At 44.3% G+C, this 17,319-nt stretch overlaps 1 protein-coding gene and 1 long non-coding RNA gene across 4 annotated transcripts; one reads left to right on the top strand and one right to left on the bottom strand.

Annotated features, from left to right (window-relative positions):
- Nucleotides 1-3,271: 3,271 nt before the first annotated feature.
- On the bottom strand, nt 3,272-16,310 carry NABP2 (nucleic acid binding protein 2). 3 transcript variants are annotated; one of them, XM_081181575.1, is made up of 8 exons: nt 16,207-16,310; nt 15,632-15,734; nt 14,057-14,161; nt 12,545-12,683; nt 10,666-10,737; nt 7,750-7,831; nt 6,489-6,555; nt 3,272-4,995 (listed from the first exon to the last, which is right to left on the bottom strand). In XM_081181575.1, exons 3-8 carry the CDS (start codon nt 14,133-14,135, stop codon nt 4,799-4,801), a joined length of 636 nt encoding a protein of 211 aa, XP_081037701.1. In that variant the 5' UTR covers nt 14,136-14,161; nt 15,632-15,734; nt 16,207-16,310; the 3' UTR covers nt 3,272-4,798. The 3 variants fall into 3 exon arrangements, with proteins under 3 accessions (XP_081037701.1, XP_081037700.1, XP_081037702.1); XM_081181574.1 differs by having other exon boundaries at nt 16,133-16,270; XM_081181576.1 differs by having other exon boundaries at nt 16,158-16,265.
- On the top strand, nt 7,839-10,179 carry LOC308580255. The gene is made up of 3 exons (XR_014004755.1): nt 7,839-8,090; nt 8,993-9,039; nt 9,571-10,179. It is a non-coding gene; the product is annotated as an uncharacterized lncRNA (long non-coding RNA).
- Nucleotides 16,311-17,319: the final 1,009 nt, after the last annotated feature.

Raw genomic sequence — 17,319 nt, forward strand, 5'->3', positions numbered from 1 at the left:
TATTATTATTATTATTATTATTATTATTATTATTTCCCACCCATCAGAATGGCTTGCCCCAGCCACTCTGGAAGACTTCCAAAAAATATAAAACATAATTAAACGTTAAACATTAAAAAAACTGTCCAATGGTTGTATAGTATATTCATTGTATAGTATTCATTGTATACATACAATTGTGTGTCATCTGACCCGTCTACTGCAATTATTAAGTTTGCAGATGACACCACCATAATGGGTTTAATAACAGGTTGAGACGAATCAGCGTATAAAGGGGACGTCCAAAAAATATCTACATGGTGCCTAGGGAACAACTTGCACCTTAATATTGCAAGACAAAGGAGATGGTGTTGGACTTTCGGAGGAAGAGAGGAGAACTAGCCCCGCTGTACATCGGGGAGGGCTGTGTGAAGAGAGTCTCTTCCTTTAAATTCCTAGGAGTTTATCTCAGTGAAGACCTTACTTGGAAAATAAATACAACCCAGGTGGTTAAGAAAGCCCAACAGAGACTCCATCTCAGAGTCTTGCAGAAGAACAACGTCAATCAACATTTGATGATCTTCTACCGGCCAACAATAGAAAGTGTCCTTTCATACTGCATCACGGTGTGGTACGCTGGTTTGACATCATCTGATAGGAAGTGTCTACAGAGGGTGGTGAATACAGCACAAGATATTATGGGCTGTCCCGTGAATCCACTGGATGAAATAGCGGAAGAACGTTGCCTCAGGAGAGTAAGGAAATTTTTCAGGGATGATTCTCACCCTGGCCGGAACTTTCTTGATCTCCTGCTCTCAGGCAGAAGATATAGAAGCAGGATTAGTCGCACCAACAGGGTAAAGAACAGCTTCTATCCGTGGGCTGTTAGGCTGCGGAATGAAAAGATAACAACAGGGCAACTGACTTTCGGGTTGGTGGGTGTGCGTCAGTAAAGGAGGGGAATTAAGACTAAGAGAGCTGAGTGGGGGGTGCTTGTGTAATCTCACTGTATACAAGTTGTACAAGTGACAATAAAGTATTTCAATATTCAATTTCAATAGTTACTTATCTCCTTGGCTCAGGGGTCATATAACTCCATACCCTCCAACATTTCTCTGATGCAAATAGAGACATCCCACCATACCCTCCAACATTTCTCAGATGAAAATAGGGGTGTCCTAGGGATAAGCGGGACATCTCAGGATCAAATCAGAAAACGGGACAGCCTTTATAAATCTGGGGGACTGTCCCTGGAAAACGGACACTTGGAGGGTCTACCCACACACCCATTGGTAACATGGAGATAAACAATAAGAGTTTACAGTATATGCATTTTAAAGAGGAATTTTAAAGGAACTAATAAACATACAGATCACTCTCCCACCCACAAGACAAACTGATTAACTCCTGGTTTTATTCTTGTCCAGTCAGAGCTATGCAAAGGCCTGGATTTCTCATTTGTTTCCGAAGGTCGTCTGTCCTTTTTTTACTCCCGAGGATGGGAATGAGGCAATAAAAGGATCTTCACCTCAAAGGACAAGAATATACTTTTAAAATCAAATAAAAATTATGTTAGGGTGGCAAACTAAATTTTGTGAATATATTGAACTAGCCAAGATGACAGCGTCAATCAGAATGCAATCAAAACAAAAATTAAGAAAGGAATGGAAACGTGTTGAAGAATATATTGTACAAAATCATTGTGTTAGAAATCTCTGGACAAGTATAGATTGAACCCATTAAGTTAAGCAGCTATGTTTTTAATAGATGAATGATCATTCTAACACAAAAATTAACACAATTATTAGTGGGGGGGGTGTTTAAGTAACAAGTTGGATATCACGCATGTGGGTGAAAGAAGTCACATGGGTATTTGGGTAAAAGGGGAGGTGGTTATAGGGTTAGATGTGGGGAATTTGTAGAAATAATGTATGTTACGTACAATGTTGAATGTGTCTCACAATTAACATGTAGCTTGAATTAATTTAAAATAGAATATTTGTTGAATATGATAAACAAGGCAATGGCATGTACAATTTTACAATATGCAGAGGATAATATGTGCAAAGAAACTGGAGAGAGAGGAGCTGAGGGAGGGAAATGTAAATGGATATATTGATTGATAATTTGGTTGTTACAATTTTTCTATAAAAATATATATTAAAATAAAATAAAATAAAATAAAAGGGGGGGAATTATTATTTTTTTTAAAAGGAGAAAGAATAGGGAAGTGCCAGCATCAGATTTAGGGTGGTGCGGGCAGTTCCTCCACACAAGGCAAGCAAAGAGGGCATATAATAATAATAAAAATAGCTGTTGTTTTACTAAAACCTATATTTATAAATGTACCCACTCAAAGTTAGGCCATGGTCAGATAGACAACTGAGTTACTGCAACCTTAGCATAGTGCACTTGAGAGCATGCGCAGAACGGGAGGGTGCCAAATAAATATTTATGGCGGCAAATTTTGTCCTCGCTCCAGGCACCAAAATCTGCCCCTGGAAAGTGCCATAGCTCATTGGTAGAGAATCTTTTGCTTTGCATGCAGAAGGTAAGACTGGGAATGTCCCCCTATCGGAAACCCTGGATTGCTGCTGGTTAGTTTGAGTACTTAGGCAACACAAAGATTGATACACCAATGGTCTGACTTAGTGTAAGTTCTTAGATGGTCTCTCAGGTCTACATCTGTCACAAAGTCCAGGATTTCCATGTTGCAAGTGTGACCATGCTTCAAATATAACCAGAGATCAGATATAAAAGAAATAGGTTTCATTGTGTTCAATGGTACTTATTCCCAGGAAACTGATTAGGACTGCAGTCTTATTCACAAACTGGGTAGTAGGCAGGGAGTTTAGAAAAGGGTAATTCATATTACCTTACTTTGTGTAATCACAATCTCAACAAAGCTGGCAAAGCTCAGTTGGCTAGATTTACTGAGGTATTGTTATCTACACAATTATGTCATTTTGTCCTACGTTTGTAAGCAAACAAGAAAAAAGTTACTTCCAGTTTTGCACTCACATCTATTGTTCCATGGAATGACCCATTTTCTCCGATCAGAGACATTCACATTGTAAAGAGGATTAAAATATTTATTCCCCAAACATTCATGAATAGTACATTCAAACTGTCACATCAGATTTTAGACAACAGTGACGTAGCTTTAAAAAAAACAACCAGTTGAGAAATTCAAGCAATTACTCTAGAGTGGAAAACAGAAGGAAAGAGAGAAAAGGAGACAAGGACCCAAACTGCTAGATAAAATAGCACTTCAAAAAAGAGAGAGAAAATGTTTCTTCTGAACATTTTATTGGCTTTCGAGAAAGTGTTTTAAGTTTGGCAAAACGATTTTGTAGTGTTTAAATGCCATCTTATCTTCCTTTCAAAACTTTTACCGTTCCATTTACAAAGCAGACTATTCTGCAGATTCCTTTTAGCTAACTGAAACCAGGGCAATCAATAGCTTTCTGGAGCCCTTGAACCTAATAGGCCCCTTAAATGTTAGGAGAGAGGAACAAGGACATAGAGAACAGCAATGATTAACCCCAAAAGAGGTTAAAGGGGGTAGTCTGAGTAGCTTTCTTACTTCACACAGGGTCTGGACCAGTTTAGAGGCAAACACACCTTACATCTTTGACCCTGGCTGTGCCTTCTACCAAATGAGAACCAAGCTGGCAGCACTGGCTTGTGAGCCTGACAGGCCTCAGAAAATATGCCCAACACTGCCAGCCTTTGATGCCAACCATGCTGAGATACGCTGGAATAAAAACACAAATCTATTTAAAGTTTTCTGCACAATAATAGAAATTAAAATATAACCGAATCCTCATTTTTCATAATTTAGATTTGGGCATGTGTTTTTGTTTTTTTTAGGTTTTTGTTGTTGTTGTTTAAAAGCTTCTCAATTTAGCCACACATCTAAATCTAACACCATCATTATATCTACAGAAACCTAGCTACAGGATGCTGTGAGCTACAATATCAATCAAGAATATGTTTGGGGGATACAGCAACAGTGCCATCTCACTGGCCGGTTCTGGATAGTCACTCAGTTTGGCTCGGAAAAAGTGGCATAAATTCTGTTTTGTTTGTCTGGGTACACCTCCTCCTTACAAAACATCTCATGAAACTCAAGAGCCTTATGGAAACTGAAACACAACCTGTCATTTAGCTCACAATAATAATTAACAAAGCCACTCGGTCTAGAGTTCTTTCATAGATTTCGTCACAAGTCCACAATAAATAGTTTTAAACCAGAGATGGGGAGCCTGTGGACTTTCAGATGTTGATGGACAACTCCCATCATCCCAACCATTGGCCATACTGGCTGGGACTGATGGGAATTGGACTCCAACAGCCCTTGAAGGATCACATCTTTCAAACCCCTCTTTTAAGGGTTCTAGACTTTGTTTTTTAGAAGGGGGTTAAAATCAAGGACGCATGCGCCTGTAGCACAGGAACATGTCATCTGGGAAGTTAGAAGGGAGCAATGAAATGCAATCAGGTTAAAAGGCGGTCAGGCAGACATGTTAATTTCCTGCAAGGAATCCTGAAAAGAACAAGTTTGACCTGGGATTATCAGCATAAACGCACTCAAGATCCTCACCCGGTACTTGGCATCGCATGTTAAAAAGGAGATTTCAGTGGCTAAAATACAAATTGGTTTCGTACAATTCAGAGTCTCTGCATCCATAGCCTGGCCACCCGTCTCTTTTCGGTGTCAGCCGCTCTGCCTCAAAGCTGATCAGCAGGAGGCAAAGGTTAACACAGCAGGCAGTGGAGGGAAGGGACAGAAAAGCAACCCCAATTCCTGTGCTTGTTATCTCTTGCTGCTTCGCCGTGTCTCTTTGCCATTGCTGACTGGGTTAGAGGACGACCCTGACGAGCTTCCGCTCTGGTGGTTGGGCTGGCTCCGGGTGATGCGGCCGCTGGTGGGGTGAGAGGGGGCACTAGCTGTGTGGGTGGAGCTGCCAGATCCAGTGGTGATCAACCCGTTGCCATTCTGGTTGTCAGTGACTAAAAGAAAGGGAGGGGAGGGGGGGAAAGAAGAAGAAGAAGAGTTTGGATTTGATATCCCGCTTTATCACTACCCCAAGGAGTCTCAAAGCGGCTCACAATCTCCTTTCCCTTCCTCCCCCACAACAAACACTCTGTGAGGTGAGTGGGGCTGAGAGACTTCAAAGAAGTGTGACTGGCCCAAGGTCACCCAGCAGCTGCATGTGGAGGAGCGGAGACACGAACCCGATTCCCCAGATTACGAGTCCACCGCTCTTAACTACTACACCATGCTGGCTCCCAGGAGGAGAACAGAAAAACCTTACTGGAACCCACAGAGATGGAGCCAACAAATCCATTGGTATTCCTGCTGGGATATAGTAAAAAGAGTCTTCTGCTTGTTGTTTTAGGAACTAAAGTACCGTATTTTTTGCACCATAACACTCACTTTTTTCCTCCTAAAAAGTAAGGGGAAATGTCTGTGCGTGTTATGGAGGGAATGCCTACGGGTGGCATGCCTACGGATTTTCCTCCTCTAAAAACTACGTGTGTGTTATGGTCGAGTGCATGTTATAGAGCGAAAAATACAGTAGCTAGCAGATGGGAAATGTGGCGTTTTCAGTTGAATGCCAGATGCATTCAAGTGTGTGGAATACACAACGCTATATAGATCAGCTCTCGCTGCTAGCTTTACAGGAGGGAGAGAAAGAGCGAAGTATTTATTTCATTTTAGAGAAGGGAAGCCTTTGTGCAACACTGTGATAGAATATACGGTCAGAACGTTTCTGCTGACAGATGCTGTTTTTAGAAGCTGTAGGACTGATCCAATAAATAAGTATCTGATTCAATAAACAAATAACATACCTAGTTTGGGTTTTAATTTAAAATTACCAGTTGCCAATTTAAAAAGAAAAGAGTACTAGCTTCAAAGGATTTTCCTTAGGGATGCAATAGGAAAGAGTTAAATCCCCCCCTCCACAGCTTGCTGTAATTCCAGCTATTATTAGCAACTGCCCCCCGCTCCACTGATACTATTTGAATTTTAAAAAACCAAAACTGTACATTAAACAAAAAGATTTATTTAATGGGCAGTATTCAACTGCCGAAACCTGTCAGTGCAAGGGTTTCGTCTATGCAGTGTGGCTTCCCACCCCAGCCAAGTTCCATTGTGCGCGCTGTGCACCCTCATCAAATTTGCCCCAGAGGGTTTGTGGAACCCCTAGGACAGATTTAGGAGGCACAATTTGGGGGCGGGAAGAGAAGGGGATAACATTCCATTGCAGAAGCATAAATCTTTGCGCTGACAGAACATTCATGTAATATCACATTGGGTACAATCCACTGCCATGTCCAATTTGACCCTTAGATAGGCCATGAGTCAGATGTTGGCCATTTCCAGGCTAAATAATACCACAAGGCACAAAATCCTGACATGCACGACTTGTGCTTCTCTCACCTGCAGGTATCCGTTTCGCTCAACGGTACTAGGAAGTGCAAGATCATTCGCTGCCTACCTGCTGATGACGTGGAAGGCCCTGCTGTGGTTTGGGAGGCTGTGGGCGCTGCGTTGTCATTCTGTGTCTGTCGAAGAAAGCAAAAGAATTTTTTTGACATATACAGAAGTTCCACAGATACAACAGCCATGGGCAGAGGAGGGGCGGGGGAAGGTTTACAGAAGTATAACTACAGCTGTGTACACACCATACAGTGGTACCTCAGGTTAAGTTCTTAATTCGTTCCGGAGGTTCATACTTAACCTGAAACTGTTCTTAACCTGAAGCACCACTTTACCTAATGGGGCCTCCGGCTGCCGTCGTGCTGCTGGAGCACGATTTCTGTTCTCATCCTGAAGCAAAGTTCTTAACCCGAGGTACTATTTCTGGGTTAGCGGAGTCTGCAACCTGAAGCGAATGTAACCTGAGGTACCACTGTATATTTAAAGTACATGACTTCCCCCAAGGAATCCTGGTAACTGTGGTCACAGCACCCTTAAACTACAATATTCTTGAGGGTTGGTGCATGTGCTTTAAACATATGATGTGTACACAGCCTGAGAAGGAAGAGAAAAATGTTTTATAAGTCAATTGTGCAGAAAACAAGAGGTTATCAGACGAGGGAGCAGGGCTAGAGGGGTTACTGTTTCCCCAAGAGACCTGTAATGTGTCCACACTCATCTAGGCAAAGTGGATCTTGGAAGATGTTATCTAGCACCCTAGAGAGAGGGAGGGAGCACATCTACATGCTAAGGAAGTCAATTCCATCCCAGTCAGCATTACTCACTCTCGAGTCAGATCCAGTAAGGCAATCCAGAAGAATTGCCAAATCCGTAACTGAGAAGACCTCCCTGTACCATTAAAGAGTTACACCAAATGGAAAATCCCTCCTCTTTGCAGCTTCACTCCCTCACTGTGATGGGTAAAATTTGCGCTTTCCGCTCTGCTCTTAATATACAGGAATCCTCCCAGGCTCTGGACCTGAGACCTTACGGGCTTACTTCCTGAAAGATTAAGGTGTATAATCCTTAACACCCACCGTAGCTTCCATTTTCTCAGGGCAAGGAAATGCAACAGCTGCCTGTAGCAAAATACAATATAAAAATAAGCATTGGGGTATAGAGGAGAGCTGCACTGAGTGTAGGGTGGTCACGAGAATTTGGAGTGATGCATTTCCCTGCTGTAAAGGGAGGCATAAACACCCCTTCTGATTGGGTCAGGAAGCTCTTCCTTCAAAATTCATTTCACCCCCCCAGCGTTAGTTAAGAATCCTGATACTCACATTTTTGTTTTGCGACTGCTGGGCAACATATTCTGGGTTTGGCTCACTGAAATTTGGCACTTCTGAGTAAACCATACAAAACCTGGAACAGGAGGGGCAGCAGATAAAACACAGCTGTCAGTCCACTGACAAATGTCCATCCAAAGTGGCTGGGGGAACCCAGCCAGATGGGCTGAGTATAATTATTATAATATTATTATTCTCCCTCTCCCTACATGTATGCAGCTCTACATGGGCAGTGAGGGACGGTAACCACATGCCAATTAGCAGTAATAATTTAGGCCTGGACCTAGATTAATGCCAGACATCAACAAACGCAAACTTTGACAATATCCTTTGAAGTATATACAGTGGTACCTCGCAAGACGAACGCCTCGCAAGACGGAAAACCCGCTAGACGAAAGGGTTTTCCGTTTTGGAGGCGCTTCGCAAGACGAATTTCCCTATGGGCTTGCTTCGCAAGACGACAGCCCATAGGGAAATATCCGGGACAGCGGGGAAGCGCAGCGCGTCTTCCCCACTGTCCTCGGACCTCCTCCGAAGCCGGGCGGTGAGGCGGGAACGCCTCCTCCCGCCGCCGCCGGGCTTCGGAACGATGTTCCGAAGCCGGGCGGCGGGGAGGGAACGCCTTCTGAAGGCGGGTGGGGGGCGAAAGTCTTTGTTCCCCCCGCCTGCCTTCCCGGGAGAGCGGAGAAACACAGCGCGTTTCTCCACTGTCCCGGAGGGCTTTTGAAGGCAGGTGGGGGGGAGCAAAGACTTTCGCCCCCCGCCCGCCTTCAGAAGAGGTCCTGGACCTTTGCTCCCCCCTGCCTGCCTGTCCCGGAGGGCTTTTGAAGGCAGGCGGGGGGGAGCAAAGACTTTCGCCCCCCGCCCGCCTTCAGAAGAGGTCCAGGACCTCTTCTGAAGGCCGGCGGGGGGGCAAAAGTCTTTGTCCCCCCTGCCTGCCTTCCCAGGGGCTTTTAAATCGCCCCGGACAGCGGAGAAGTCCTCCGCTGTCCCGGGGCGATTTTAAAATGCCGCCCGCCAGCATTTTAAGATCGCCTGGACAGCGGAGAAGTCCTCCGCTGTCCCGGGGTTTTTTAAAATGCTGGGGGTGGGAATAAAAGCCCTTGCCCCCCCCCCAGCCTTCAGAAGAGGTTTCCCTAGGAAGGCGGTTTCCTTATGGGAAACCGTGCATCGCAAGACGAAAAACTCGCAAGACGAAGAGACTTGCGGAACGAATTAATTTCGTCTTGCGAGGCAGCACTGTACTTTTATAGGAGCGGGGAAGCCAGGGCTGCAGGAGGGAAGGTAATAATAATAATAATAATAATAATAATAATAATAATAATAATTTATTATTTGTACCCCGCCATCTGGCTGGGTTTCCCCAGCCACTCTGGGCGGCTTCCATAGAAACCAAAAAACACTAAAATATCATACATTAAAAACTTCCCTGAACAGGGCTGCCTTAAGATGTCAGGTAGTTGTTTATCGTTTTGACATCTGATGGGAGGGCGTTCCACAGGGCGGGCGCTACTACCGAAAAGGCCCTCTGCCTGGTTCCCTGTACCTTTGCTTCTCGCAGTGAGGGAACCACCAGAAGGCCCTCGGCGCTGGACCTCAGCGTCCGGGCAGAACGATGGGGGTGGAGACGCTCCTTCAGGTATACTGGACCGAGGCCGTTTAGGGCTTTAAAGGTCAGCACCAACACTTTGAATTGTGCTCGGAAACGTACTGGGAGCCAATGTAGGTCTTTCAAGACCGGTGTTATGTGGTCTCGGCGGCCGCCCCCAGTCACCAGTCTAGCTGCCGCATTCTGGATTAGCTGCAGTTTCCGAGGTAAAATAAAATCTCAAGCTGTCAAAATCAAAACCTGACAGCATGCATCCCCCCCCCCCCCAGGCTATGGGTAATCTAATGTCCATACTATTGAAAAGAAGAAGAAAAACAATTTCAGAAATGGGTAACAGCAGCTGTGCAAGTTCACTCAAGAGAGTTTCCGTTAAAGGCAGCAGCACGTGGGAACAACCTGAAGACCCCAACTACAAGCCACCATCAACCCCAGCCAATATTACTCATATAATTACTCGTGCATAAAAGCTCAGGAATGGTGGGTCTTTTCATAGAAACATCCTAGGGGGGGAAATGGGAATCATTTGTAAGGGAGGTAGGAAGGCGTTTGCCTTAGATTACAAATTAGTGGATGCCTTTTGAAATGCACAGAGGGGTATTTATCCTACAGAGTTAATTAAAAAATAATGAGCATTTGTAGTACAGTTATGGAGGGCTGACGGGACGCGGGTGGCACTGTGGGTTAAACCAGAGAGCCTAGGACTTGCCGATCAGAAGGTCAGCGGTTGGAATCCCCGCGACGGGGTGAGCTCCCGTTGCTTGGTCCCTGCTCCTGCCAGCCTAGCAGTTCAAAAGCATGTCAAAGTGCAAGTAGATCAATAGGTACCGCTCTGGTGGGAAGGTAAACAGCTTTTCCGTGCGCTGCTCTGGTTCGCCAGAAGCGGCTTAGTCATGCTGGCCACATGACCCGGAAGCTGTACGCTGGCTCCCTCGGCCAATAAAGCGAGATGAGTGCCGCAACCCCACAGTCAACCACGACTGGACCTAATGGTCAGGGGTCCCTTTACCTTTATGGAGGGCAGGGGGGAGAGTTTCTTATGCAAGCAATGCCTCTCAATGTTCAATAGATTTGCTAACTGTAGCCTGAACCGTTTATTACGGTGCGGTCAGCATGCAAAGTAGTCACCAGTCTTTTCTAACTTGGAAGCTGCCTCCTTGACTTATGGTGGTGATAGCCCCTGGAGCAAATACTATCCTTTGGTGGGAATCTGGCTGTGTGTCTGAACTTAAAAAAAATCAACCATGTACCAAACCTCCAGTTCCAAAAAAGCAACATTGGCATAAGCCAATTACAGGCCTTACTCTCCAACTTTCTGCAAGTCTCCTCCACGTCCAGTGTACAAGGTCAGGCAGCCTTTGAAAACAGATGCATACCTAGGGGAGAGAGACTCATGGTTAGGAACAGCACAACATTCCTCTAATAGGTGGAAAATGCACCAGCTCAAAACAAAATACCCGATTTGGGGGTACCTTGAAGCACAGACGCATAAAGTTGTTCTCCAGTTGTATGATGCATATTGTTCTATTTATAAAATTTGTTACCCCACATTTCAGTATAAAATAGTCCACCTGTCTTCTCAGTTAAGTCAATTGAGTTTCTGTGCATTTCTGGATACTATTGGGCATAATCTGCACATTTTTAAGTCTCATTACAGCTAAGAAGTCTTAAGCTGCAATCCTATACCCACTTACCTGGGAGTAAGCGCCACTGAACTCAGTGGAACTTACTTCTGAGTAGACAGGTATAGGGTTGCACTGTTAAGCACTTTTTACTTCCTCTGGATAGTTCAGAATATTGCCCTTCAGCTGCTGGGTATCAAACAAATAATAATAATAAAAAAGAAACACTCAGTTTAACTAATTGGGGCTGGCAAAGTTGGGACACACCAGCAGTACTGCTATTCCCATTTCGCACAGAACACCCAAGAAGATCACAGGCAGGGCAAGAGGATAATTCTCTGCACATCCTCCCAGATTAAACTGTGCTCTCCCCATCCAAGATCCTGGAGCCAGCGCTGAAATTCATTCTGAATTAGTTTAAACACATGAAACCCTGGAAAGCCACTACCAGGCAGCACAGACAGGACTCAGACAGATGGACCAAGGGCCTGACTTGGTTCAAGGTGACTTCCTACGCTACTGAATGGGGTAACTTGCCGCTGAAGGACCAGGTGCACAGCCTGGGAGTCATTTTGGACTCACAACTGTCCACAGAAGTACAGGTCAGTTCTGTGTCCAGGGCAGCTGTCTACCAGCTCCATCTGGTATGCTGGCTGAGACCCTACCTGCCCGCAGACTGTCTTGCCAGAGTGGTGCGTGCTCTGGTTATCTCCTGCTTGGACTATTGCAGTGCACTCTATGTGGGGCTACCTTTGAAGGTGACCCAGAAACTACAATTAATCCAGAATGTGGCAGCTAGACTGGTGACTGGGAGTGGCCGCCGAGCCCATCTAACACCAGTACTGAAAGACCTACATTGGCTGCCAGTATGTTTCCAAGCACAACTCAAAGTGTTGGTGCTGACGTTTAAAGCCCTAAATGGACTTGGCCCAGTATACCCGAAGGAGCGTCTCCACCCCCATCGTTCTGCCCGGACACTGAGGTCCAGCTCTGAGGGCCTTCTGGCGGTTCCCTCACTGTGAGAAGTGAGGTTACAGGGAACCAGGCAGAGGGCCTTCTCAGTAGTGGTGCCCACCCTGTGGAACGCCCTCCCATCAGATGTCAAGGAAATAAATAACTATCTGACTTTTAGAAGACATCTGAAGGCAGCCCTGTTTAGGGAAGTTTTTAATGTTCTGTTGGGAGCTGCACAGAGTGGCTGGGGAAACCCAACCAGATGGGCAGGGTATAAATAAATTATTATTATTATTATTATTATTATTATTATTATTATTATTATTATATTGTGGGATGTGTATTGTGCAAGGAAGATAAGAGCTAAGATAAGGGCTAAGAATGTGGACAGAAAGATTAAGCAGGTGAGCTGCCCCCACCTGGATTATATATTATTCTTATTCTTATTATTATACTATGTGATCTTAGGCGTATACCTGAAAAAGCCTAAAATGGGCCCAACTACCTGTTACTTCTGGGGCTGGGGCTAAAGCTCCACTTGGAGAAAGGAACATCCAATTTCCCCCACTTTCTCCTATTGCAGTCCTATTGGAAAGGTGGTCCATACCCTTTGGTGAGTCGGATGATGTCTCCTGGTTGGATGAGGTTGCCAACATCGTCCCACACAGAGATGTTTATGCTGCCAGTTTTGTCGGCTACTTTACATGTCCGCACTTCATGGCCATCCTTGGTCTTGGTAACCCGGCCTGGTGGCAATAATAATAATAATAATAAATTTTATTTATACACCGCCCTCCCCAGCCAAGGCCGGGCTCAGGGCGGCCAACAACCAATAATAAAAACAAGTTGAATGCATACAACTTAAAAACAAGATTAAAATACAACATTAAAAGATTAAAATGCAGCCTCATTACAGTAGGAGAAAGGAAAAAAGAAAGAGGGGGAGGGAATAAAATTGACTCCAAGCCAAAGGCCAGGCGGAACAACTCTGTCTTACAGGCCCTGCGGAAAGAAATCAGATTCTGCAGGCCCTAGTCTCATGAGACAGAGCGTTCCACCAGGCCGGGGCCAGTGTTGAAAAGGCCCTGGCTCTGGTTGAGGCTATTCTAACTTCCTTAGGGCCCGGGACCTCTAGGGTGTCGCTATTTATGGACCTTAAGGTCCTCCGTGGGGCATACCAGGAGAGGCGGTCCCGTAGGTACGAGGGTCCTAGGCCGTGAAGGGCTTTAAAGGTCAAAACCAGCACCTTATATCTGACCCTGTACTCCACCGGGAGCCAGTGCAGCTGGAAAAGCACTGGGTGAATATGCTCCCATGGCAGGCACCCGTGAGGAGCCTCGCTGCAGCATTCTCTACCCGCTGGAGTTTCTGGGACATTCCGGTAGGAATGGTTAGCAAAATTCACGGTTACCAAAATTCAAGGCAGCTAAAAGGGTGTTTCTGCTTTCAGGCCAGAAGTACAGGCTGGGAAGCAGCTCCGTGCCAATCCCACCCCACGGAAACATTTGCAGAGCGCAGCTCTTTATCACCAGAAGAAGAAGAAAATGAAACATTCCTGGAAAGGGGAGAGGAAAAGGCACCCTCAACTTGTATGGCATTAACAAGAAAGGAACCTAGGAGTATTATTGACAATGCAAGTGATATGGAATTGCAATGCATGCTATATAAATGAGGTGACAATATTCTGACTTGCAACAGGGTGCATCAGTACGAGATGACAGTCCAAGGAACCCACAACACTCAATATAGCACAACACTTTTCTGAATCCAGATAAAAACACTCTGCTAAAAGCACAAAGTTGTGGGGGTTTTTTAAGGCAAGAGTAAAAGATCCTTAGATTCTTCCATAAGCTGCACTCAGCCTGACAGCAATCCAGTCTGCTTCTACATTTCAAAGAATCCTATTCAGAAATACTAATATTGATCATGCAATGTCACCTTTCATTGGCTATTGATAGAAGGAAGTCCATGTGCAGCCCATAATTAATAAAGTAAAATAATGTGATGGTTCTATGTCTTTTAATATGATTCTGTGAAACAAGGAAGCAGATGGACCTCTCAGCTGTAGTGCAATAGGTTTTTAAAGCATGTTAGCCATTGTCATCTGCAGAGCACTCACCTGTTTCTAGAACAATGAATATAAGATTGAGGTTTTTCAAGCCTGGTTTAATATCCTTCACCAATGTTTCTGTCGTCATTTTGAATGGCTTTTGATTTCCAGTATCTGAGTAAACAATTATTATTATTATTATTATTATTATTATTATTATTATTATTATTATTATTATTATGTCTTAATATCCAGCAAACAGAACAAACGAAAAAGGTGCTGACTGCAGTAGATAATAATAAAACCTTGTTATTTTAACCTTGAGCAGAGGCACTGTTATTTTGTGACTTCCTCTAAGGACAAAGGAAGGCATGTTTCAAATTTCAGAAGTTCCACCATGTAGACACAAGCGCAGCTGCTATTCCTAGCTTCCAGAATTAGACTGTCCAAATTTTATCAATTTCAAGATGTTTTGTATTATTCTTTCCCCCCGTCATTCTGTGTGAAAAATTCTGCAAATCAACAATTTTGAACAGAATGCCAAGAATGATTTTTTAAGAAATCTGGTATATGTCAGTTGATATGAAAGAACAGGTGGCCAACCTGTGGACTTTCAGATGTTGTTTCCGCCCCAGCCATCATGGCCAGTCATCAGAAAATGCTGGGAGCTGTAGACCAGCAACATTTGGGGGTGGGGGAAGGTACAGATTATCCACATGATATAGAAAGTAAAGGTAAAGATAAAGAGTGACCGACTCTGGGGTTGCGGCTCTCATGTCGCTTTATTGGCCAAGGGAGCCGGCGTACAGCTTCCGGGCCATGTGGCTAGCATGACTAAGCTGCTTCTGGCGAACCAGAGCAGCGCACATAAACGCCGTTTGCCTTCCCGCCGGAGCGGTACCTATTTATCTACTTGCACTTTGAGGTGCTTTCAAACTACTAGGTTGGCAGGAGCAGGGACCGAACAACGGGAGCTCACCCTGTCGCGGGGATTCAAACCGCCGTCTTTCTGATCGGCAAGTCCTAGGCTCTGTGGTTTAACCCACAGCGCCACCCGCGTCCCTATAGAAAGTAGGCAAGACCAATTTATAAACAGAAAGGCAGTTATGAAAATATCCATCAAATGTGAGAAAAATAGGCTATTTTGCTTAGATCCAGTCTCTGATTTTGGAATTTTGTGTTCATGGCATTTTGATTTTTGAACTAGATTAATGTCAGATTAATTGCCCTGGTCACATTTTTTAAAAATCTCAACAGACAGAAATGCAAAAAAACCCACAAAACTTTCTGGAGATGTTGTTTTGAGTTTGTAAAAGAACCCCATCCTGACGCCACAATATTTTTAACCTTTAACTTTAGAAGAGCTTCAACTGATTACAATCTTTGAACACAAGCAGAAGATCATCCTCTTTTACACACTCCAAGATTTACAGCTAATAACATGATCTGAAGAGTGCCATTCAATGAACAAGTAAAAGGTCAACAATTCTCTTCCATTTCTGTCTCTGCTCATGCGCAAATTCCAGCAACACTTAAAGCACTATAGCTGCTGTTATTGCTATGGATGTGAATGTACTCTATTTTTATGCAAATTATCAACCTGCCCTGGTATCAGTTTAAAGGGTCCACACTGATCTTTATTACCTGTTTTGAGCACCGTACACGAAAGACTTCTTTGGCATGTGTAGAAGACTGGTTTCAAGAAAACGGGTAGAGCATCCTTGCTTGTGTTACAGTTCACACACGCCTGGAAGGAAAAGACACCTTGCTTTTTCGCAGATCTTCAACCACCGATCTGATCAACACATGCAAAACTGATCTCCTGGCTATTTATTTTTGCTGCCGGTTTCCCTTCTGGGTTACGCAAAGATCGATCAGCTGATACTTAAATTTCTGCACCGTGATTAATATTCAAACGGGAGGAAAATAAGTTAAAAACTCCACGACCCTCAAGGTCCCTTTCAACTCTACAATTCCATGATTATATGATTGTAAGTTAGTAAATATACTAGTGAGCAGTTCCCCAACCGCCTCCCGCCTCCCCCACGAAACATGGATTCAACCAGCCCTGCAACATGCACCGATATTTTCCCCTGCCGTACGCAAAGTACAGGAGAGCTTATTAAACTCCCACATTCTCCTTACCAACCATTCCGAGTCTATTAATTACATTTCGAATAAAAGAAGATCACGACCACCACTTTTCCAGTGAAACAGACCTGGAGGAACGTTGGGTTGCAGACATTCCAGGAAGTATCCTGCTGCGTTCAGCGCAGCCAATCGCGTGGCGAGGCTTTCCTTCGACATGCAGGAATGTTCCAATCTTTCAACCAATTGGAGGCAAATAAAGTATTAAAGTGACAGTGTCACCAACTGATGCGTTTAAAAAATCGATTGCAGAGGGTGCTGTGAAATTCTTCGAGAAGAATTTCCAGCTATTTTGCACTTGATGCTCCGAAGGCTTGACTTTTCAAGTTAGTTGAACGAATCATGAATGAATGAATGCAGTAAATAGATATATATTTCCAAGGCAGAAAGATACTCATGTAAGCCATAGCTGTCAACTTTCCCCCTTTCTTGCGAGGAATCCTATCCTATTCCCTTTAAAAAAGGGAAACGTTGACAGCTATGATGTAAGCACTGGATTCTACATAAATATCATGACCACTCATAGTATTTAATGAAAAATAAAGCAGAAGTGATGCTAATATGATACACTTTTGGCCTTGATCTTTATTGGCATGTCTGAAATGATACACTTTTTGCACTGTGGTTGTTTTGTGTTGTCACACTTGTGAGTTGATTCACACAGCATTCATGATATGACAAAATGTGTATACATGACAAAAGAGCAGGTGTACAGCCCGATCAGCGCATGCCACAACGTTTTCAAAAGATAGTTGGTTTCTATCACTGTGAATTCGTTCTTCATTCTTGATAGAGGTACTGCATCTGGTTTAGAAACCATCACAAACTCTTCAAATGTCCCTATTTTCCAGGGACACTCTCGGATTAACAGATGCTGTCCTGGTTTCTTATTTGATCCCAGAATGTCCTGCTTTTCCTTAGGTAAAGGTAAAGGGACCCCTGACCATTAGGTCCAGTTGTGGCCGACTCTGGGATTGCAGCGCTCATCTCACTTTATTGGCCAAGGGAGCCGGAGTACAGCTTCCAGGTCATGTGGCCAGCAGGACTAAGCCGCTTCTGGCGAACCAGAGCAGCACTTGGAAACGCTGTTTACCTTCCCGCCAGAGCAGTACCTTTGACGTTTTTTGACAGAATTACAAGCCTGGTAGATGAAGGGAACACAGTGGATGTAGCCTACCTTGATT

Source organism: Podarcis bocagei (assembly GCF_964188305.1).
Source record: "Podarcis bocagei genome assembly, chromosome: 2".
NCBI classification, from domain to species: domain Eukaryota; kingdom Metazoa; phylum Chordata; class Lepidosauria; order Squamata; family Lacertidae; genus Podarcis; species Podarcis bocagei.

Coding starts and splice junctions, on each gene's coding strand:
- NABP2 (XM_081181575.1), bottom strand. CDS start 14,135: ATGACGACAGAAACATTGGTGAAGGATATTAAACCAGGCTTGAAAAAC. Junction 10,738..12,544: donor ATCATCCGACTCACCAAAGG/GTATGGACCACC, acceptor TCTCTCCCCTAG/GTATGCATCTGTTTTCAAAG. Junction 7,832..10,665: donor GACTTGCAGAAAGTTGGAGA/GTAAGGCCTGTA, acceptor CTCCTGTTCCAG/GTTTTGTATGGTTTACTCAG.